This window comes from Ranitomeya variabilis, chromosome 1 (assembly GCF_051348905.1).
Source record: "Ranitomeya variabilis isolate aRanVar5 chromosome 1, aRanVar5.hap1, whole genome shotgun sequence".
Taxonomy (NCBI): Eukaryota; Metazoa; Chordata; class Amphibia; order Anura; family Dendrobatidae; genus Ranitomeya; species Ranitomeya variabilis.
This window is the reverse complement of record NC_135232.1, coordinates 780,443,162-780,461,657: the sequence shown is the minus strand read 5'-3', so window position 1 is coordinate 780,461,657 and position 18,496 is coordinate 780,443,162. Positions and strand designations below refer to the sequence as shown.

Sequence of the window (18,496 nt, the reverse complement as noted above, 5' to 3'; positions counted from 1 at the left end):
CGCCTCTGCTCCCTATCTAACATCTCTAACTCAACTCTTCCTCTTTCTGACCACAACCTACTCACATTTTCTTCCCTCTCCACTCCTTTTCTTCAATCCCCAACCCCCAAACTTGCACACCCTCGCAGAAATCTTAAACACCTTGATCTACACTCACTCTATGAATCCCTCCTCCCTCTGACAGATATAAGTTACCTACACAATGCGGATGCCGCTGCCGCTTTATATAACACCACAATAGCTGTATCTTTGGAATCTGTTGCCCCTGTCACACATGCCAAAGCTCGCAAAATCAACAGACAGCCCTGGCACACCAGCCTGAGCGGAGATGGAAAAGAGTCCATCTAATAAGCACTTCACCGCATTTAAACAGTCCCTCACTACTTTCAAGGCCACACTCGCCACAGCTAAACAAACCTACTTCTCATCTCTCATATCCTCCCTGTCTCACAACCCTAAACAGTTATTCAACACCTTCAATTCTCTCCTCCGTCCCCCAGCACCTCCTCCCTCCCCACTCATCTCAACATTGCCTCATTTTTCAAGCAGAAGATTGATAACATCAGAGACAGTTTTGGCCAACAACCCCCAGAGCCCTTCCTCCCAACTGCCCAGCCCTCCACCTCCAAAACCAACTTCTCCACCATTACAGAAGATCGACTCTCGACTCTACTCTCAAGATCGCATCTCACCACCTGTGCACTTGACCTGATCCCATCCCACTTCATCCCAAACCTCGCCACAGTCTTCATCCCAACCCTAACCCATCTCTTCAACCTATCACTGGTGTTTTCCCCTCAAGCTTTAAACATGCCTCAATCACACCTATCCTCAAAATGCCCTCTCTTGACCCATCCTCTGTATCTAGCTATCGCCCTATATCACTTCTCCCCTATGCCTCAAAACTACTGGAACAACATGTCCATCTTGAACTGTCCTCCCATCTCTCTTTCTGCTCCCTCTTTGACCGCTTACAATCTGGCTTCCGGTCACACCACTCCACTGAAACTGCTCTAACTAAGGTCACCAATGACCTATTAATTCTGCTGCCCGACTAATCCACCCGTCCCCCTGCTATTCCCCGGCCTCTACCCTCTGTCAATCCTTTCACTGGCTCCCCATTGCCCAGAGACTCCAGTACAAAACCCTAACCATGACATACAAAGCCATGCGCAACCTGTCTCCTCCATACATCTGTGACCTCGTCTCCCGGTACTTACCTGCACGCAACATCCAATCTTCACAAGATCTCCTTCTCTACTCCCCTCTTATCTCCTCTTCCCACAATCGCATACAAGTTTTCTCTCGTGCATCACCCCTACTCTGGAACTCTCTACCACAACATATCAGACTCTCGCCTACCATCGAGACCTTCAAAAAGAACCCAAAGGCCTACCTCTTCCGACAAGCCTATGGACGAACCCCTGGATGTTCGGGTTCTGGCGGGTTTGTCTGAACAGTTAAAAAAGTTCTGTTCGGGTACCAGAACAGTACCCCAACTCACACAATAATGCCTTAGCCATGAGGGCTACTAGTATTACTGTGATTGGTCAGCCGCATAGTGTCATCAGGTCTTATAGAAAACCTGGTGACGTGGTGGTCAGTGGCACACAGTTGCCTTGCGCTGGCGTGTACTCCGGAGGACAGAGAATGAACTTCAATCCATTATTGCGGCCAGCATGCAGCCAGCGGGTAAGGAAAGGGTGAATCAAACACCCGAAAACCCTGCCCTTATGACCCAAAACTGGTCCCGCCAAATTCAGGTGACAGGTTCCCTTTAAGTGGTATCACACATGTGTGAGAGTGGCATTATCAGTATTTTTTCACTAGTATTAGTGCAGGGTTCAGTTATCCTCCAGTGAGTTGTCTGAGGGGTTTGTCAGTGGGCAGACTCTTGCCTTCTAACTATGCAAGCGTTCTCTGGTGGAGGGCGGTTCCATGCTGTACATAATAATAGGATGCATGGCTATAAAAGAGTCAGCAACGGCAGGGGAGCCATACCTTGAGAAAGAGGGACGGTTCCCTCGAAACGCGTCGGGATTGGCCCCTGCTAGTGTCCGTCATACGGACAGGTGATGTCACCATTTAGCCACGCCCCCAACTCGCTACGCAACTGCTCGGCGGCGCCATCGGCGTGGCTGCCTGCCGATACTGACAGCGGCGAGCGTACAGGGAATTTGCAATCACGGGAGGACGATCCCTTTTGCATTTGTGCACTGTAGGCGCTGCCACCCCCTTTCACATCATGGAGGACATTATTACAGCAGCCAATTGCCTACTTAGTGGACACGCCAGATTGCAACAGTGAGGTAGGTGACGGAGGTTCATTCACTCTACAGTCACATTTCCTCATATCAGCGCGGCATCTTTGTTCACTGATTTATCAGTGTTAGGCAGGGGTTTGCACACAACCTGCCCAGGTGCCTGCAGCTAGTTCTTGGGTAATAGTTCAGCGCCAGTGTGTCTTTTATATATTCTGCGCATTGCTTTAGCTGCTGCATGCAGTGATAGAGGTTGTGGGTTTGATTCCCAGGGAGACCAGATCACAAAATAGAGAATGGCTTATTTAATTAATGTAAGTATGTTCCACGCAAATATTCGGGCCCCACCCTTGAGGAGGAGCAGCAATGAAGTTGCCGAGAGAAGACATTGCACAGAGAGAGTAAGTGGAAGTTGGGAAAAACCCCTGACTTAGAGGGACAGTCCCACTTAATCCAAAACTGTTAGGAGCTATGGTAGGGGATGCCTGCAGAGTTGACATGACTATGTTAGAGAATAATGGAGAAGCTTAAAGGCCCCGTCTCACACAGCGACGCTGCAGCGATACAGACAACGATGCTGATCGCTGCAGCATCGCTGTGTGGTCGCTGTGTGGTCGCTGGGGAGCTGTCACACAGACAGCTCTCTCCAGCGACCAACGATCAGGGGAATGACTTCGGCATCGTTGAAACTGTCTTCAACGATGCCGAAGTCCCCCTGCAGCACCCGGGTAACCAGGGTAAACATCGGGTTACTAAGCGCAGGGCCGCGCTTAGTAACCCGATGTTTACCCTGGTTACCAGCGTAAATGTAAAAAAAAACAAACAGTACATACTCACCATCTGTTGCCCGTCAGGTCCCTTGCCGTCTGCTTCCTGCTCTGACTGAGCCGCCGTACAGTGAGAGCAGAGCGCAGCGGTGACGTCACTGCTGTGCTCTCACTTTACGGCGGCTCAGAGCAGGAAGCAGACGCCAAGGGACCTGACGGGCAACAGATGGTGAGTATGTACTGTTTGTTTTTTTTTACATTTACGCTGGTAACCAGGGTAAACATCGGGTTACTAAGCGCGGCCCTGCACTTAGTAACCCGATGTTTACCCTGGTTACCAGTGAAGACATCGCTGGATCGGTGTCACACACACCGATTCAGCGATGTCAGCGGGACCTCAATGACCAAAAAAAGGTCCAGGCCATTCCGACACGACCAGTGATCTCGCAGCAGGGGCCTGGTCGCTGGTACGTGTCACACATAGCGAGATCGCTACTGAGGTCGCTGTTGCGTCACAAAACTTGTGACTCAGCAGCGATCTCGCTAGCGATCTCGCTATGTGAGACGGGGCCTTAACAGTCAGTCTCTGAAAGCCAATTAAGCTGTACAAACATTATCTATGAGTTTCTCATGTTGCATCATGTAAATTTTCACATTGTTATTTAGTGCTCCATGACAAATATATAGATCATGCTGATTGCATGAGTATTGTCTCTGTACCCGAGCAATCAGCTGCTGGAGCCCAACTGAAACTCTTAATATAGGGCTTTTGATAAAAAATTTCATCAGTAAAACAGCTAACTTAAAGGGAACCTATCACCCCGTTTTTTTCGGTATGAGATAAAAATACTGTTAAATATGGCCTGAGCTGTGCATTACAATAGTGTAGTTTGTGGACCCCGATTCCCCACCTATGCTGCCGAAATACGTTACCAAAGTAGTCATTTTCGCCTGTCAATCAGGCTGGTCAGGTCGGATGGGCGTGGCTTCTTCCCCCAGATATTGCGTAGTTTTCCGTTGGTGGCGTAGTGGTGTGCGCATGTCCAACGTCCCCAATCCTGCACGGGGGGGTGAAAATAGCAGCGATGTCCGTTATTCCATTGGTGGTCGGTGGGCGCGGCCATCTTCCTTTGGCCGCGCGTGCGCAGAAGCGGCGCTCTGCTGGCCGCGGCTTCAGGAAAATGGCCGCGGGATGCCGCGCGTGCGCAGATGGAGATCGCGGCGGCCATTTTCCTGAAGCCGCGGCCAGCAGAGCGCCGCTTCTGCGCACGCGCGGCCAAAGGAAGATGGCCGCGCCCACCGACCACCAATGGAATAACGGACATCGCTGCTATTTTCACCCCCCCGTGCAGGATTGGGGACGTTGGACATGCGCACACCACTACGCCACCAACGGAAAACTACGCAATATCTGGGGGAAGAAGCCACGCCCATCCGACCTGACCAGCCTGATTGACAGGCGAAAATGACTACTTTGGTAACGTATTTCGGCAGCATAGGTGGGGAATCGGGGTCCACAAACTACACTATTGTAATGCACAGCTCAGGCCATATTTAACAGTATTTTTATCTCATACCGAAAAAAACGGGGTGATAGGTTCCCTTTAATTTAACCCAAGGAATGTCGTAGTGAAGGCAATGACATAATCAAAGGAGTTTAACATACCTTTGCGAGGCCTGTAATTAAATAGTTATCAAAATGTTCTATGTGGCCCAAAATCGCACCAGTGAAAACTACAGCTTTCCCACAACAAAAAAAGCCTTCATAAAGCACTTTTTACAGAAGAATAAAATAAGTTACAGGTCTTTTAAAATGAAGTATAAAACATAAAAAGTATAATTTTGGTATGCAATATCATATCTACCAACAGAATAAAATCTATATGCCAATTACAACTTATTAACTCATGGTGAACATTGGAAAATTCAGAGTTGCTGTTTTTTTCTGTTAATATGATGAAACAAAAACTGTAATCAAAATGATCAAAAATTCATACAAAATGGTACCAATAAATAAAAAATGTAAAAGTAATTTCTTTTGGTATATGATGACACAAAAAACAATGTGTTTTTTTTTCATTTTGTTTATTGTGCAAAAGTAATAAAACATAAATAAAGCTATATAAACTTAGTATTGACATAATGTAATGAGCCATAGAATAAAGGTAACATTTAATTGTGTAGCATGTAATCTTTTAAACTGCAAAAATCAATGGCAGAATTGCTCTTTTTTAAAAATGTCTCACCATAAATAGTTAATCAAAGTTAGTTAATAAATTATTTATTTTAAAAACTGTGCCACTGATAAATGTAACTCATCTCGCTAAAAACAAACCTTCAAATGACTATGTTGTTGAAACAAAAATAAGTCACTTTCCTCACGGGGTTGCAGATACAGAGCCCTAGAACCATACATTTTTTTCTTGGTTTATGAGAATCAATTTGATCAAAAAAACTCTGCAGACTATCACTAAGCACATTCCATGTTTTGGATCCAGAGTTGTTTTAGCACATTTATCTGTTTTACTGGTTACCATAATTACATATATAGAGAGATCCTTATCTTACCTAAAGATGCTGTTAGGGTTGGAATGTCATTAAAACTATCTACCCAAATTCTTGATTTTTAGACCTCCCTTAATGTTTCAGTTTTTGGGCCCACTTGCCCAGGCTATGTGCCTGGGCACATTATCTGTTAACCTGTGAACCTGCATTTAAAGGGGTTTTCTCACAAACAAAAGTTAATTTTAATCATTAGATCTTGGTAGAGTAATAATAATCATTTGCGATCCCATGCTGTCCTGTCCGTATATGTCCTCTCCAGCTGCCCAGGAGATGTTGTATGATCAGATCATGTTCCTTTATGGTCAAACACAGCCATTACACAGTACACAGCAGGGCCACATTTATAAGATTATCTCAGCACAGGAACATTTTATTAAACACATCCAATTGTGGAAATTATCATTATTCCAAGATCTGTTGATTAGAATGAACTTTTGTTCATGGGAAAACCCCTTTAATGCAACTATCTGCACAGCGTTACATGATCACCGCTGTATCTGACATATCCCTATCTACATTCATACAGTTAGAGCTTTATTTTGTATGCTTCGTCGCACTTTAGGACCCATTTATTAATGGTGCTTGTCACTTTAGGTAGGTATTGTGCTGCTGAGCAAAGATTGTATAAGGATCCCTGACTGGGTTCTTCTCAGATGAATGGATCCTATCACTGACAGCCAAACTATTGGGCAATACTTCGGGCCTCATGGTCATGTAACCAGATTCCTATTGCAGACATCCCTAGCCCATTGACATCAATGTTTGTTACAGTCTCAAATGGAAGTAGTCATCAGGTCAGTGTAACTCAAACTGTCCTTAAGGTACGCCTTAAGACTTATTTTGACTTGTACATAATGCTCATTTCCAGTATCTCTCTCAGTTCTTCTTTTAGGTAATATAACCTCAAACCTCAAGTGGCAACCTTAAAAGTTTTCCAATAATAGCTATGGATGTACATCCCTTACAAATGGATGAACTCCATCCCTCCATGCTCATTGAAGGGTTATTCCCATTTCCTAAAATGCGTAAATATTCAAAGTGCTTGTAAAATTATGCAATATTGCAATCTACTTATTAAAATGTTGCCCCATTATCACTAAACCTTTAATTTTCTTACTCTAGATTTTAGCGGGTTTTTTTTGCCAAGGGAACAAGCTGCCATTGCTGTCTAGCAGTTTTTGTCAAATATGCACAGTGCTTACAAGCTATTTCATAGTGAGCTTGTAAGCACTCCACTGAAGCTGGCAGGGATTGCTGAAGCAGGATGTAATCTCTTGATCTCAACTAGCTTCATTTCACTGAGTTTCCGATATTGTAGAGACAAGTTACCTCATGTAACAGCATCAGAAGTGTGCAGTTCAGACCAGCAGTCTGATGATGCTGTTTCCAGAACTGCCAATCAATCAATTCATCAATCAATCAGGAGTGTCCAATTCCTAGCAATCAGGAAACCTGGAGGTAGGGGAGTGGTGCACCCTTGAAAAAAGGAAATTAACTCTAAGGGCTCGCTCACAGTATATAACACTGCCGAGTGCTATGCGATAAAACAACGTAGCATTCAGACCAGTATTATTCTATGGGGCACCTCAGATACGCAATTATTTTCTCATGCCGATTTACCATGAGAAAACATTCACAACATGCCGGCAATGCCCGATGCCGGCAATGGAGGAGATGGAGAAATTACTTTCTCTGTCTCCTCCGCACGGGTGCTGCGATTCGCTGATGCGAGAGAGGATCAGAACACAGAGACACTCAGTTCCCGCTCATAGCAGTGTAGAGTGTCATTAGCATATCACATCGGATACTATACGCTAGCGTGACCCCGGCCTTAAATGAGGCATCAGATTGTGTTTCTGAAAAATTTGGGCAAAAAACCTGAAAGTCTGCTCTTAACTTGGCAGACGTGGAATAACTCCTTACATTCTTAATACATACTAGATGTGAGCAGCTAGGTGGCTGCTGTCTTCACTAGCTTGATTTCTGAATAACTCTTTTCTTCTACAGCCCAAAAGGAAGTCCAATGTGATGAAAGACATAAATACTACAGATTGTGTGGTTTCTACAGCTATGTGATTAATATTCCTCCACACTCTCTAAGGCTACGTTCACATTTGCAGTCTGCGCCGCAGCGTCGGGCGCCGCAGCGTCGCCGCATGCGTCATGCGCCCCTATATTTAACATGGGGGCGCATGGACATGCATCGCACTTGTGTTTTGCGCCGCATGCGTCCCTGCGGCGCCCGCGTCCGGGCGCAGAGGACGCAGCAAGTTGCATTTTTGCTGCGTCCAAAATCAATGAAAAAAAGGACGCATGCGGCGCAAAACGCAGCGTTGTGCATGCGTTTTGCTGCGTTTTTGTTTGCATTGTGCGTTGCGGTGCCGACGCTGCGGCGCACAACGCAAATGTGAACGTAGCCTAATAGAGATGAGCCGATCAGGCTGGATTCAAATTCGACAAATCTGCCAGATTTCAGTGGGAAATTCAATTTGCAGTGAATTTATTCTCTGTGAACTGTATGTTCATTATTATTCTCTAGTGTATGGAGGTATTCCACAATATAATAAAAAATGTAGAGGAAAAAAAACGACCAATACTCACCACACCACTCACTTTCACTGTTCATTGTCCCCAGTAAGGTCCTCTATGTCTCTTCTTACTGCTGCACGCTGTAAGTCCAGCGTTTTTACACTAGGCCAGGATGTCTCTGTGCTTAGTCACAATAAAAGTCCTAGAGTGCCTGTCGTAAGGGCGCAGTGCACGTCCTGACGTCACGACATCCCAACACAGTGAAGAAGCACTGAGCTTAAGCAAAAGGTAGCGGTAAAAACAGGCGGCAAGGATCGTACAGGAAGAGCATGCAGTGGCGGGGGCTGGTAGGTGAGCAGTGAAGTGAGTATTAATTTTTTTTAAATTTTTTAAACCTTTACCTGGCCCTCTGTGGTTCAGCAAAAATGCTGACATCTTGTTGAATTTGCATGGAGCAAATTATAAATTCTGTAGAATACGGATTTTTGTAAAATTTGAGTATAATTCAACTCTACTCTATATTATAGTTGCTGTTCTCAAGATAAAATCAGGGGATGATTGCTATATCCCTCAGAATAGAATTTTTTTAAGGAAGATTTTACAGTATTTTCAAGTTACCCCTGAATGTGTGGGACATCATAACTCTTTGGATCATGGGTATAGTGCAAGATTTTGCACTGACAAGTCACTCTAATGTTACTTAGCATGGCAGGGGCGTATCTTAGGGAGGGAGAGAACTCGAATGTCTGCCACAGGTGTTGAGGAAGAGTGATGGTGGTAACAAGTCACTGTGTCAAGGCCAGTCTCACACGTCCAGATAATTCCGGTACCGGAAACAATCGGTACCGGAATTATCCGTGTCCGTGTGCCCCTACGTTTCTGGTGTACATCAGTGTGGCACACGTGTGCCGCCCGTATGCCCACTGGGTACCACACGCACCGTGCTGGGTACCACACGTACCAGCATCTGGTGCTGAATCCGCGATTCATATCTTCCCTGCAGCACGTTTGCTACATAGAAGATATGAATAATAGTGTTTAAAAGAAAGATCTATCTGTCCTGCACCCCTCACCCCCTGTGTGCCCCCCCGCTATTCTGAAAATACTCACCCGCCTCCCTCGTTGGCTGTTGCTGCTTCCTGTCCTGGCCGCACCTTCTACTGTATGCAGCCACGTGGGGCCGCTCATTTACAGTCATGAATAGGTGGCTCCACCCCTATGGGAGGTGGAGCCACATATTCATGACTCTAATCGGCGGCCCCACGTGACCGCATACAGTAGAAGGTGCGGCCAGGACAGGACAATGCGAGGGAGGCGGGTGAGTATTTTCAGAACAGCGGGGGGGGCGCACAGGTTGACAGATAGATCTTTCTTTTAAACACTATTATTCATATCTTCTATGCAGCAAACGCTGCTGCAGGGAAGATATGAATGGCGGCTTCAGCACCATGTGGGGGGGACAGCGCTTACTGTAGCGCTGTCTCCTGCACGGCACAGGGACTGCACACGGAGAACGTCCGTGTGCGGTACGTGTTTTACACGGACCCATTGACTTTAATGGGTCCGTGTAATACGTGCGCTCCCACGAACACTGACATGTCTCCGTGTTTGGCACACGGAGACACGGTCCGCAAAAAATCAATGACATCTGCACAGATGCATTGATTTTAATGGGTCTACGTGTGTCAGTGTCTCCGGTACGTGAGGAAACTGTCACCTCACGTACCGGAGCCACTGACGTGTGAAACCGGCCTAAGCCAGTATTTTTAGATACAGTGTAAGAGCACTACATTGAACTGCACTACATTGAACCACTTGAATGAGATTTAATACATCTCACGTGCTGCAGAGAAAATCAGCAGTTTACAAGAATTCCATTGGGCAAAATGTGCAACAAACCTGTGCCTTCTGGCCAGCAAAATACAATGCGGTGTTTACTACTCTTAATTATAACAACAGTTTTCCTGAGGGTCAGGAGATGGGAGGATCAATCCCTCATGAATAAAGAAGATTCATAACTATAAATTCACAGTATTCTTTCTTTGATCCTACTTCCAAAACTCCATAACATTTTTTGTCAGATTTTTGATAATATGATTATGGGCCTGCAGCTTTAATATGCTGACCTGACATAAAGCAACATATTTAGTTGGCAAATCTACTTTCAATTGCCAAGTTATCTAGGTTTCTATAAATTCCTTTATATAACACCCTTTAAGGCTATGTGCACATATGGAGTATTTTGTCAGTATCTTACCTCAGTATTTGCAAGCACAAAGCAGGAGTAGAAAATTCAGAGGAAAAGTAGAATAGAAACACATCACCACTTCTGTATTTTTCACCCACTCCTGGTTTTGGCTTACAAATTCTGAGGTAAAAGAAACCTCACCAAATACTCAAAGTGTGCATGTATCCTATAGGTGTGGTCTGTGATATGGAATTTATTTTTTTGGCAATTTTTTTCTTACAGAAAATAACAAACTAAGTTATATTTGCCCTCTCCAGGCCCAGCGCTGCCCCTCCACCATTGAGCACAAGCGACTGCTGAAGCCAATCACTGAGCTGTTAGACCTGCATTGGAAAAAACACTAATGTCAATGATTGGCAGTAGCAGTGATTTGCGTTGTAGTCATGATGTCACCGTTGCAGTCTGTCCTGTCGACAAAGAAAAAACCATCAGTGGAGAGGCAGTGCCGGACGGTGTCTTGGACTACTACTTTAGCTTTTGTTTTAATATAAAAATAAGCATAAAGGTAAGTATAAAAGCATACCAGGGTACACATTTCCTTTGATAGAATTATTGATGGAGTAACGTAAATCAACATGATGAAAATAACAATGTTATTTTCACACCTCGATAAACGTACGTAATGGATATTCATAAAGACATACTTCCAGTGCATAATTTTTAGTTTTCAATACATAACAAAATAGTATTTTTCATAAATAAAATAAACATTTAAAGGGGTTCTAATGAATTAGTAAAAAGTGCATATATACAATTTTAATGGTAAGGGTCGAAATTTAGGAGCAATTTTTTTTTTTCGCTATAAAATAATAAAACAAAGCAACTTTACATGTGAGATAATGAAAGCATTTACACTTGACTGAACAAACTGGATCACAATATATGCATTAAACTGACAGACCAGAGTTATGCTACATTCACGCATTTGACATCCTCTCCTGTGTAATCCGCTTTTTTTCCCATTTTTAAAAATTGACAGAGGTAAACTGTCTGACCTTTTATTTATCCATTGATTTTTAACAATGGATCAGTGAAGAAGGATGAAACATAGATGGAATAGTGGAGTAAAAAGCATGTTTTCAGTGTTTCATCCATTTTTGAAGGTTTTCTATTACTGATGAGCAAATGTGCTTGGATAAGATGTTATCCGAGCATGCTGTTTGCTAACCGACATGCTTGAAAAATATGTTCAAGTCCTGCGGCTGTTCGACAGCCACAACACATGCATGGATTGCTTGTTTGTTAGGCAGTCCCTGCATGTGTTGTGGCTGTTGAACAGCCGCGGGGACTCAAACATATTATTCGAGCACGCCGAAGTCACTTGGTTAGCGCCCGAGCATGCTCTGATAACACCTTATCCCAGCACGTGCACTCATCACTAGTCTCTACAATTGAAAACCAATGAGATTAAAGCCTACTCTGAGACTCATGGACCAATAACACAGATCTGTTTTTAAAACTGATGTGTGTATGGATCAATTACATATATTACAGGCCACTTATAAAACAGACAGCACACAGACTCGTACATTGGATGTGTAAATGTAGCCATAGACTGTGGTCTGACTGCAGCATTTACACTACACTATAGACTGACAAACTGCAGCGCTTACATTAGGCTGATGTCTGATAAACTGACTGAAACCTTTAGAGAATATCATGTACTCTACATTCTGGCAACCTGCAGACATCACCGTGTCGACATTGTTTAGTTTCATTTGCAATCATTTTAGCTGTCATCTGGAACCCTGTAAAAGAGCATTAAAATAGGTAAAACTTCTTGTTGACACACAACGTAATTGTTCCTCTAAATGAAAAACAATGTGTACATCTTATCTGTACAGCTATGGAACTTCAGTACGGAGACCAATTATTTTTTAAGAGAAGTCAATTAAAAAGTTTTATTAATGCTCAGTTTGCTAAAACTTTAGAACCTCTTTAAACAATCTAATTAACATGAAACACACTGCTTCATTTACACCAACAACACAAATATTTTTCTTTGATTTAATTTTTGCTGTATGGTTTGGTACCTTATAGAAATCAATGAAAAAATAAATAAATGAATTACACAAGCAAATATACTTTGAAAAAAATAAAAATAAATAAAACCTTTTGTAAATTAAGTTGCATAAAACACAAGGTACCAGAAAATACAGCAATGACTAAAGAAAATATCATCAAAAGGTCCACCAATTATGTAATGCTAGGTAAATGTTTAATAAATATAATAAATTCAATTAAGAATTACATTTGATAAGCAAAATTTAGTTTTACTCCCATACTTGTCTCTCTGAAGGGCTCTAAGCGACAGCATGAAGAAAAGGAAAGAAAAAAACAGTAAGTAAGCTTACTCAAACAGTTGGAATATTTGTAACAGAATATGAGTAGTTCTAGTGGATACTGTAAAGAGTAATAAACCATAATTAATAAATCTTTAAAAATAGTGACTAATGTTACTAACTAGCAGCGATGCAGCGCTAAAAAAAGAGGGTTTGTGCCATGGTCTGCATCATCTTAAAGTATCAAATAAAAAAAAAAAATCAATAAATATATTTAGCAATGAAAAAGAAGAAAATGAGGGCACTCACCAATCTTTCACGTTCTTAGTCCTTTATTGCAACACGATCCAGTTAAAACACATGGCCGGGGAAGAGAGAGAGCCAAAGCCCGTGTGAGCAGGCGAGAGACGACAGCTGTTTCGCGCTGTGCTTTGCGCTTCTACAGGTCAGCTTGTGCATAGGTGAAACAGTGGAAATGTAGTGCCGGCCATGACACCGCCCACCACTGCGTCCCCTCCCACAAACCAAACGATACATACATATACTTTAAAAAGGACACTTAAAACCATTAACGCAACCTTAGTTGGTAACAAAACCTTTTAGCAGAGCAGACGATTGGAGACGTTTAAAGTTATTAACAGCAAAGTCAGCCCTTTAAATCCTAGTAAAACTTAGCATAAGAAAAAATGGTCTTCTTATACACAGTATCTCGGCATACAGAGAGGTCATACCCTGCCACTGCAGGTGACTTCGTTCGGTTTTCTTTAGCCCGGTTAAACTTCCCCTGATGAACCCCCCAAACGGGTGGGGAAACGCGTAGGGAAGATACACACTTTTGTTCAGGGAGGCTATATCTGACCAGGGGCACTGAAAAATAGGCTCACACTTGGGTACTGCCCTTGTAAGGGCGGGAGTTGACTGCAGAGGGCACGACAGGGTAAAAGAGGCCCCCGTGTTCCCCACTCCCCCCTATGTCGTTTATTTGGTCTTGATGTCCTTTCTCCCCATCATCTGGTCTCTTGGTATATGGAGCAGCATCTGAGGGCCAGCTAACAATTTGGGTGAAATTGTGCCATTTTTTATCTAGTGCACTGTTAATTATGAGCACTTTATGTATACAATTTTGTATTATGTTTTTATTTTTAGGTGTATTAATAAATGCTAAGTTTTACTAGGATTTAAAGGGCTGACTTTGCTGTTAATTGTTTGATATTTAGTCAGAGACATTCAGAGTAGATCTTCTGGGTGATTAGATTGCTCATATTCAGACATTTAAAGTTATTCTAGGAACCACAGTTAATCTTTAGAAAGCATAAAGGGTTAATCTTTAGAAAGCATAAAGGGTTAAACCCTCACCGCTACCAACAGCACGCAAGACACTGCAGAATGCACAACTTCTGCCATAATATTCACAAAATTACCCCCCAACATCGGTATAAACGTCAGCAAAAAGCAAAGAAACAAACAAAAACAAAAAAAAATCTTTTCAAAAAAATTCTTAAAAAAAACCCAAAAAACAAATATGTCATATTTTTCCAAGCAGCAAATCATTAAAGAAATATCGACATATCCACACGGTCATTGAAACCTAGTGGCCCCAATGCTTCACTGCGCAGAATCCATCTCGTCTCACATCTGAGGAGCAGATTATCCAGATCACCTCCTTGCGCCGGCAGACTGACTTTCTCAATCCCGGTGAAGGAGAGGACCCCTGCATCACCGCCATGTGTATCCCTAACATGTGTAATTAACCGTGGAACACCTTTCCCTGAGACAATCGATTTGCAATGCTCGCGGAAACGAACATATAGTGGCCGGATCGTCTTTCCCACATAGTAATACCTGCAAGGACAGAAAACAACGTATACTACGTGATCTGTCCTGCATGTGATGAAATCTTTAACCGTGTGCTTCACTGCACCTATATGAAGAGTCCGGTCAGTTACATGTTGCTTACACCAAGGGCAATGCCCACACCTGAAATTACCTTTGGGGATAGCGGTGTTCAGCCATTTCTGATTTGACTTAACTACTCGATTCCTCACTAATTTGTCCCTTAGTCTGATGCTCCGTTTATTCGCTATGAGGGGACCCCTAGACACTACCTCAGCCAACTCCTTGTCCCGACCTAAGATATGCCAATTTTTCTTAATGGCTAATCTGATTTGCTGGTCCATATTGCTGTATTGAAAACTGAAGGTAAACCTTCTCTCTACGTCAACCCTATTAGAAGGCACCTTCCTTACGTTCTTGCTTATGCAACTCCTCTCACTTCTCACTTTTTCCTTTTCTGTCATTAAAGCCCTATCAGGATACCCTCTTTGTTTGAATCTAGTCTCCATCTCATTTAGCTGCCGATCAAAACCCTCATCAGTATTATTAACCCTACTCACTCTCAGAAACTGACTATAGGGCAAAGAGCGTTTTGTATGCATTGGGTGGAAACTATTAAAATGTAACATGGTGTTACCTGCTACTGGCTTACGATAAAGCGACGTACAGATCTTATTGTCCTTAATTTCCACCAGGACATCCAGGAACTCCAACCGCTGCCCTCCGAAAACTGACGTGAAGGCCTTGTTCATATTATTACTCTGATTAAGGTAAGTTACAAAACTATTGAAAGCCTCTTCTGTTCCATCCCAAATCAATACCACATCGTCGATATATCTCTGATAAAACTTTATATGATGCAAAAAATTATTTTTATTTGCGTACACATATTTCTCCTCAAAGAGCCCCAAAAACAAATTTGCGAAGGTACAAGCTGCCGGAGTCCCCATCGCAGTCCCCACTGACGGTACATACCAATCATCCAAGAACATAAACGCGTTATGAGTGAGGATGAACTCCAAACCCTCACACACAAAGCCAATAAAATTCTGGCTCTTTCCCGTGGTGCACAAAATCTGATTGACAACCTCAACCCCTATTTTTGGGGGGATCCTGGTATATAAACTTTCGACATCTATCGAGGCCAGGGAATAATTCTCCTGCCATTCGACATCTTGGATACTACACAGAAAAGAGTTAGTATCCTTCAAATAAGCTGGAATATCTTTCAACATGGGACGCAACAGCCAATCAATGTACTGGGACAGGGGCTCGGTGAGCGATCCTATCCCAGACACGATTGGCCGTCCCGGGGGATTGTCAACAGACTTGTGCACCTTGGGGATGTGGTACCAGTGGGGCCTGGTCGGGAACTCCGGCAGCAATTTCTCCGCCTTTTTCTTGGAAATAATACCTAACTCAACATACTTTCTCAAGTATGATCTTAATTCGCTCTTATATTTTTGCAAGGGGCTACTCGGAAGCAACCTGTATACATTAGAATCAGACAATTGTCTCTTGGCCTCGGCAATGTAGTATGATCTGGGAAGCAACACAATCTTTCCACCTTTATCTGCAGCCCTCACTACTGTGTCCTCCCAAGAGCAAATCTCCTGCAATTCCTTATTCTCATCTTCCGATAAATTCTTGGGAGGTTTTTGATAAATCACAGCCTCCACGTCTTTTATTACCTGAGCCTCAAAAAGATCAATCATATTGCCTGGAGACACCATAGGCATAAACCTCGAGGGAACTCCTCCTTTAAAGGGAGCAAATTCTACTGCATCACCATTATTGAAATCGATGATTCCTCTGCTATATTTAATAACAGTTTAGCATCCTCCCTCATGTCGGCTAGAGCTCCTGTGCCTGCCATAAAACCCAAAGGGCCCTAGAACACGGGTTTTCCCCTTCCAGGACATTACTGCTCGTAGCTTTATTAGAAAATGCTTTAAAAAGGTGAATTTTCCTGATAGACTTAAACAGGTCAATTTTAAACTCTGTCAGATCGAACTCTTGCGGTATGCAAAAGCCCAAACCCTTAGACAGTAAGGACAAGTGAGCTGGAGTTAGAGCATGATCAGTTAAATTTATAATTGCATCCTCCGTCGGGGTTACTGGTATCTCCGGGTCCAAGCCACATGCTTCCGCTTGCGTTGTTTGCCTCCGCCGGCCTTTCCTTCTGCCCCTCCGGGTCCTCCTCCTAAAGGGGTCGACATATCGACAGTTTCAATGTCCGTAGTAGGCAATGCTTCTAAGGACGCGGTCAGATTACCTGCGCCATCACTAAGGCTAGACTCGGATTCGGTAGTCAGATAATCTTTATTGCGGAATCTGTTTTGCACCTTGACTAGAGCCTATGAGAAGTCGTTAAGACACATGCAGTGCCGCTCTTCTCCTTTTTTCTTTTGATTTTGGATATTTTGTCACTGTTTTGTATCAGAGCTGAGCACGCTACTGGCAGGACTGTCAGGTGTAGATGATTAAATGGATCCTGCATTGGAGCAGATGGAATTGGCTACCGTGCAACCCAGAATGGGATTACAAGCTGGCCGGGAGGACGTTGAGAGTTATTTTAAAGAGTGTGAGCAGGCTGATGGGATACATGCAATGAGCACCAAAGCCTTGGAGTTTAAATTGACAAATTTAGCTGAAAGAGAGCTCAAATTATTTTGGACAAATAACTCTTTGAAATCGTATTGTGAAAGTGGGAGAGTTCCGCGCGGACTGAGGGTCTGGAAGCAGATATCCCAGCACAGCGATGATAGTACCTTTCGAAAGGAGTGGGAAAGCATTATGCTTAAATGCTCGCAGGAGTTATTGTCTTTAGTTCTGAGAACAAATTTACAGAATTACGATAAAGTGAACAGCGAATTGGTCAAAACACAAGCAGAATTAAAATCACGCCATACTGAGAGTCAATGGGCTACCTTTAGTAAAAAATTGGATGGCAGACTGATACCCATTCAGGCAAACGTTAAGCAAAGAAAGAGAGACAAATTTATTCGTGATAAAGCAGATTTCGACACAGGGCACATTTTTTCGTGGAATACACCCCCGGATGGTATTGGTAAGGGGAGAAATACCACGGGTTGGAGGACGAGTAACGGAAATAGAAACAAAAACAGATTCCGCAATAAAGATTATCTGACTACCGAATCCGAGTCTAGCCTTAGTGATGGCGCAGGTAATCTAACCGCGTCCTTAGAAGCATTGCCTACTACGGACATTGAAACCGTCGATATGTCGACCCCTTTAGGAGGAGGACCCGGAGGGGCAGAAGGAAAGGCCGGCGGAGGCAAACAACGCAAGCGGAAGCATGTGGCTTGGACCCGGAGATACCAGTAACCCCGACGGAGGATGCAATTATAAATTTAACTGATCATGCTCTAACTCCAGCTCACTTGTCCTTACTGTCTAAGGGTTTGGGCTTTTGCATACCGCAAGAGTTCGATCTGACAGAGTTTAAAATTGACCTGTTTAAGTCTATCAGGAAAATTCACCTTTTTAAAGCATTTTCTAATAAAGCTACGAGCAGTAATGTCCTGGAAGGGGAAAACCCGTGTTCTATTGGCCCTTTGGGTTTTATGGCAGGCACAGGAGCTCTAGCCGACATGAGGGAGGATGCTAGACTGTTATTAAATATAGCAGAGGAATCAGTCGATTTCAATAATGGTGATGCAGTAGAATTTGCTCCCTTTAAAGGAGGAGTTCCCTCGAGGTTTATGCCTATGGTGTCTCCAGGCAATATGATTGATCTTTTTGAGGCTCAGGTAATAAAAGACGTGGAGGCTGTGATTTATCAAAAACCTCCCAAGAATTTATCGGAAGATGAGAATAAGGCATTGCAGGAGATTTGCTCTTGGGAGGACACAGTAGTGAGGGCTGCAGATAAAGGTGGAAAGATTGTGTTGCTTCCCAGATCATACTACATTGCCGAGGCCAAGAGACAATTGTCTGATTCTAATGTATACAGGTTGCTTCCGAGTAGCCCCTTGCAAAAATATAAGA

General features: G+C 43.4%; 1 protein-coding gene across 21 annotated transcripts in view; it reads right to left on the bottom strand.

Annotated features, from left to right (window-relative positions):
• The window catches only part of ADGRL3 (adhesion G protein-coupled receptor L3), a 1,249,649-nt gene that overhangs the window by 211,927 nt on the left and 1,019,226 nt on the right, over positions 1–18,496 (bottom strand). For 6 of the 21 annotated variants that reach the window (XM_077272336.1, XM_077272326.1, XM_077272362.1 and 3 more), the window contains one exon: positions 12,656–12,673. The exons of 7 other annotated variants lie outside the window; for them this stretch is intronic. In XM_077272336.1, the coding sequence (XP_077128451.1) occupies positions 12,656–12,673 (18 nt within the window). Of the gene's footprint in view, positions 1–11,983; positions 12,119–12,621; positions 12,674–18,496 lie in introns of all 21 variants that reach the window. 8 more of the 21 variants (XM_077272389.1, XM_077272399.1, XM_077272417.1 and 5 more) reach the window with 2 other exon arrangements.